Source organism: Ascaphus truei, chromosome 2, assembly GCF_040206685.1.
Source record: "Ascaphus truei isolate aAscTru1 chromosome 2, aAscTru1.hap1, whole genome shotgun sequence".
Lineage (NCBI taxonomy): Eukaryota > Metazoa > Chordata > Amphibia > Anura > Ascaphidae > Ascaphus > Ascaphus truei.
Window position 1 is genome coordinate 410,414,233 of NC_134484.1, and position 6,000 is coordinate 410,420,232.

At 44.5% G+C, this 6,000-nt stretch overlaps 1 protein-coding gene across 5 annotated transcripts in view; it reads left to right on the plus strand.

The window, feature by feature from the left end:
* The window catches only part of RUNDC3B (RUN domain containing 3B), a 237,229-nt gene extending 233,245 nt beyond the window's left edge, over positions 1-3,984 (plus strand). For 3 of the 5 annotated variants that reach the window (XM_075587444.1, XM_075587445.1, XM_075587448.1), the window contains 2 exons: positions 871-989; positions 3,112-3,984. In XM_075587444.1, coding sequence (XP_075443559.1) covers positions 871-989; positions 3,112-3,257 — 265 coding nt within the window. In that variant the 3' untranslated portion in view covers positions 3,258-3,984. The remainder of the gene's footprint in view (positions 1-870; positions 990-3,111) is intronic. The other 2 variants (XM_075587446.1, XM_075587447.1) reach the window with 1 other exon arrangement.
* Positions 3,985-6,000: the final 2,016 nt, after the last annotated feature.

Sequence of the window (6,000 nt, forward strand, 5' to 3'; positions counted from 1 at the left end):
AACAATATATTTTTGTGAAAAGTGTTTACAGCATTGTATAGGCCTTTCTAAAACGAGGTTTAAAGAGCTTTGCCACAATGTTTAATGGGTTTAGAATTTGTTTTAAACCTTGGGACAACATTACTCAAGTCCAGAGCAACATCCAATGTGACAAAAATACACAGTGAAATACCTATACAGTATATCTCTTGAAAAAAGGGTCATTTAGTTAACCCTTTGGCCAAAGCGTATAAGCCTGCGAGCCACTTTCAAGGCATGGCCATAATATCGCAGGTCCTAACACTAACTGGCACTCCTTTTGACACTTATACACATATATATATATATACAGTATATTGTGGTAATTTTGGGGGGTTTCTGAGCGCTTGCTGGGTATCTGGCTATCTGTGTGTTTGTTAGCAACACTACTCTAAAACATTTTGACCATTGCGTTGACCGTATTTACTAAGCGGCGGTATAGCTAGTGTGTGAGTATATGCGTTAAATGTGCATACCGTACATGTTTTGATATAGGAAATCACCTTAAGTGTTAAAATAGTTTTCATTATGAAAAGAGGACGGACAGGTCTCCACAGTTACTGGTGACCTGGGATAGGACAAGAACATTAGCAACTAGACTTGCCTACAGCCATCATTTTGGAAAACATCGGTTGTTATAAGTAGGAAAATACATTCTAATGTGGCCAGATCTGGAAGTCCTATCTATTTGATATTGATGAAAAATATTGCTGCTTTAATCCCTCTGTACTTGGTGGAATGCCAGTGTCAATCTGTTGTGGACATGGAAGAACAGTGTAGGCAGGCTGCGCTCTTATTAGATCAGTACAAAAAGACCGAATGCCTTATGAAATATTTATTTCTGTGTTTCAGAAAAAGTTTCCAAAGCTTCAGTCAGCTATCTGCAGATGGCAGCCTCTCCCAGATCTCGTTTGCCCCCGGGCATTTTCAGGACGGAAATGGAAAGCATGATGGATCAAACTTAAGTGAAGGTCTGTTTATTCTTAACGTACTTAATTTCAGAATAAAATATATAGTCTAGTGCATGAGTACTTGTATATTTGTAATAACCCAAGCTCCTGCCCTAGGTTTTCTTTCGGGCATTTTATGTTTTCTACTCGAGGCAGCCCCATCATACCGGTTCCATTTTAAAATCATGTCAAAGTGTAACAAAGTAGATTTTATCATCTATTCAAAGTTAAAAACAACCAAATGACGAAGATCCTTAATTCCTCTTCTGCAATTTGTAGTACGCATTAACCAAGTAGAAATGAGTATATAATATTGGTCTAAGTGTCGTACGTGTACAGTTTCTCGAATATCAACTGGGCCGTCGACAGCTTTTTTTGTGGGTCCAGGACTAGTCTCGACCTTGGCCCTGGCTTGTTGAGCAGGGGGAGGAGGGAGGGCACCCCCCCATCCCCCTCTCACAAACCCCTCCCCCTTTTTCCCACCCTCCCTCCTCCTTTTTCTCTCTCCCCCTCCCTTTTCTCTCCCCCCTCCCCTTTCTCTCCTCTTCTCCCTCTCCCCCCTTTCTCCCTCTCCCAGCTTCTCCCTACCTCCTCTCTCCCCCCCCTTTCCCCCTCCCTCCTTTCTATATCTCTCCCTCCCCTCCCTTTTTGTCCTCTCTCCCCCTTTTCTCTGAGAGAAGTGTACTGTCATCACGTCTAGGCACCTGACCCAGCCACAAATGCCTCATTGAAAGTAGCATGTAAGGATTTAACTATAATGTACAAAGATTGGAATAAATAATTATCTTGCATTATAGACACAAAATACATCACTAGATAACACATACCCATCATTTATTTTGGTCTACTATATGAAAAAAAGGATAGATGCATTAATATTTTAGTTTCAAAATACTGTTCTTAAAGGCCATTCTTTTGAAGTATATGAGTATATTTGTATAGATCTCTGGTACCGGGGGGTCACCTGGTTGCAATTGTATAAAAATTGTGTAGGCTTGATTCCTGCTTTTAAGATAATGGGCAAGGTAAAAATGAATAATAACAATGATTGGTCTTTACACTGGTATGACAAAGAAGTAATGTTTTGGATGGATTGAAGTTGGGACAGAAGGATGAGGGGAATGCCAACTAGGAGAAGAATGCAGTAGTCCAGGATAAGTGAGTGAATTAGGATTGTAGCTGCACAATGAGTGAGGAAGGGGCGTATCTTTTTCAGACGCAACGTATCCGCTTGGTGAGAGCTAGAATGTGAGCCGTGAAGGAGAGGTCAGAGTCAAAGATTGTTGTGGTCTTGACCGTGTGGGAGAATTTGGGTGTAGGGGTGACCACGGAAATAGGAAAGATGTATTCATTCTGTTTTGGACATGTTGAGCATCAGGTAATGGTGGGACATTTAGGAGGAAATTATTGCGGATAGACAGTTGGTGATATGGGACGAGAGGGGGAGATAGTTATTACAGAGGAGAATCCTTTTGGATTGTTATACTTTGGAAGCAAAAGGCTTAAACAAAGATATTGAATTAGTCGTGTCTGTAGTTGATTGTCTCCTCCTTACATCCGCAAACACATAATATCCTATTATTTACTGGTCATACAGTATCTCTTCGATTGATGGTGAAAGGGTTAATGGTATGAATTGGTAACTTCGGTTTGTGTGTTTTAAGGAAGCGGAAATAGTATTGTGTATGACTGCCCTTGAGAGCCCTCTTTGTAGGCAGAAACGCGTCGGACTATTGCTTTTTGTATCTTTCAGATTGTTTAATAAATTAAGTGCTGTATTCATTTTTGATTCTAGAACAGGGGTTCGCAACTCCAGTCCTCAAGACTCCCAACAGGTCAGGTTTTAAGAATATCCCAGCTTCAGCACAGGTGGCTCAATCAGTGGCTCAGTCAAAGACTGCACAACCTGTGCTGAAGCTGGGATATCCTTAAAACCTGACCTGTTGGGGAGATCATGAGGACTGGAGTTGAGAACCCCTGTTCTGGAGTGCCAATATTTGTTTTGTTTCCTAGCTGCCGATGTGTTTTTTTGGGGAGGATGTTTTTCTTTAAACACCTAGTTTTGTGCTTCTGTCACGCTCTGTTTTTTCTTTCTTTTTTACTTGCTTCCTCTGTATAACAAACAGATGATCTGTTTTCGCAGGGAAAGAAAACACCCCATCATTACTTGGCCTCTGTGGCTCCCTTACATCTGTTGCAAGTTACAAGTCTCTTACAAGCCTCAAGTCAAGTGAGTATCTTGCAAGCCCTACAACAGAGATGACAAGTCCAGGCTTAACTCCCTCGTGAGCCAAGGATTCTGGGAAACAAGGACAAGCTTTTTGTGTTGTACGCATCCAAACTACATTCCATATTTCAATGGCCGTGAAGATGTCACACCATGATATTAAACATTTTGTAATATTTTCTGGCTGCTTTGTTTTATGGCACTTTTTTTCTCCCACAACGTCTTGTTACAATGGACATTAAGAACTGGACGAACAATAGTTCATTGTTTTCATGGAACATTTCAATTGTACACAAAGTTCGAAACACTGGAGCGTTTCGCGCCAAATGATACCATTAGGATGATATTTCTAAGAATATTCATAAGTGAAAGCATCCCAACTAGTTCTATCACACATTTTTGGCCCAGGTGGCAGGTAAATTGTGCAGATAAACTAAATAGCACTGGTTTTTTTTTTTTCTTTCTTTCACATTCATAGAAAATTATCCAAGTAAAATTTGGATTTTTTTTTTTTTATTATTCCTTTTGACTTGTTGCAAATATATGCTGCTTATATCCAAATGAATGTTACACAATGTAAATGCTTTCATCACCAAAAAGTGTACAACTGTGCCAGCGTTATTTTCAGCGCTTATTCAGTGCCATCTGCCTGTTCTGTCCCAACTGTGTTGGATTTTTCGGCTGTCACTAATAGCCGCCAATAAATTGTAAATCTGATACAACTTAAAGCAGCAGTCTGCTCTTCTCAAGTTTTTTTTTTTGGGGGGGTGGAGAGTGGGTCTTCTTTATACAGTGTAAAATAAATAAATAATACTCTTTATTCTTATTACTAAACTAGTATCTCAGGAACTAGGTGTTCTGGAGGTTAGAGGTGTGTGTGTGTGTATGTATAAATACATACATACATACAGTACACACATTTATATTCTATTTTCTATCTCCAGATCCAGGGGTCCCGGAGGTCAGGTGAGTGTGTGTATGTTCGTATACATACACATTCTCTCTCACACCTCTGACCTCCAGAAACCCTGGTTCCTGAGATACTAGTTGTGTAATAAAAATAAGTGTGTCTCTGTATATGTACGTACACACATATACACTCACTCACGATGTCTCTCACCTGACCTCCAGGACATCTAGTTCCTAAGGCTACAGTTATACCAGATGCTGCTGAGCGGCAGCGTGATCTGCTGACGTCATCCTCACGCTGCCGCGAGCGGCATCTGAACAAGCAGAGGAGACAGGAGAGGAGGCGTGGTGGAGGTTCGCCCTCATTGGCTGACCCGCTCACGTGACACGGCTGTCGCCTGCCAATAACAAATTCCTCTGTCTGCTCACCAGTCTGCCGCCCTGCAGTTCCAGGTGGCGCGCACGTCGCTCAAGGTATGTTTCCTTAAATTGGATTTATGCATTTTGTTTTTGAGCCGCGTGACCCCACCGGCGTTTTTTGGTATAATCATAGTTTAAGACACTAGTTTAGTAATAAAAATATTTGTTTTTAAATAATTCAGACTGCTGCTTTAAAAGTACAAAGCATAGAAGCGTTTGGTGTTATTTGTGTAACAAAAATCTGAGACGTGGAGTGAATTGGGACTACATGTAATGTTGTGCATTCTCTCTTGCATACTGTATGCAAGAAATAGTAATTTACTTTTACATATCTTATAATTCGGGGGTGCTCAACTCCAGTCCTAAACCTCCCCCCGCCCCCACAAACTGGTCAGTTTTTCAGGATATCCCAGCTTCAGCACAGGTGGCTCAATCTGAAGCGGGGACTGATTGATCTCTGATTACACAGGGGGGGGGGGCTTTGTCTGCCTCGTGCTTTCTAAACCGTTTTGTTACACAGAACCACAGTACACGACCCTTAGGGCTGGGACCCGCTGCGCCCGGCGGCGCGGGCGGCCGCGTGAGCGTTCCCCACCAGCAGGGGAATCCTTCTGAGCAGGTCCCACTACGCTCACTACGCACGTTGACGCGTCAGCTGCCAGGGGATGCAAGAAAATTGTGATCCCGAGCGGTGACGCGTGGTGCGCTGATGAGCCTATCAGCGGCGGGGGCAGGAGCTGTCAGACAGCTTCCTACACAAGGTAGGGGGTGGTGTGTGTGCGTGTGTATCAGCATGGGGGAGGGGGGAAGGGGGAGGGAGCGGGAGCTTACCTTCCTTCCAGCAGCCCGCAGCAGCTCCCTCCTGCAGCCCGGGAGACCGAGCCCGTGGAGGGAGTGGGGGGGGGAGTAGCGGGTCCCTCCGCTCAAACCACGCCCCCCCCTCCCGGCTCCCTACAGACCGCATATCGCGGTCTGTGCCTGTCAGCGCGCCGCCTGTCTGCAGTGCGGGCGCGCTGACTGAGGGAGCGGGGCCTTAGGCCTCGTTCAGGGTGCCAGAGGCAGGAGTTGGAGGGCGGTATTTCAGGAGGGCGGGCGGTAGTCTGCTGGGCGATGTGTGTTGATCCTCCCAGCAGACTTTTTCAGGAGTTGGGGAGGCGGCGGGGCTACAGACCTGAGGTTAGGGATCCAAGTTGCAGTCTTGAAATCATTCTCAAGAATGATTTCATTGGCTGCCGAGGTCCCAGTGACGCTGCTGCAGCTTCAAAAACCGACTTGGTTTGTTTAGTGAAACTGTAGCCAGCGTCAACTCCGTACTTCGGAGACAGGGCAGCTGCTACCCTGACAACCAGTATTCAATTTGAATACATTGTGTCCCACGGCAGCTCGCACGGCAGCACGCCCTCCCTCCCTGCGAAGCCTGCACCCTGAACGAGGCCTTAGCCTTAGTGCCAATGTGCGTATTTTACAGGAGACATC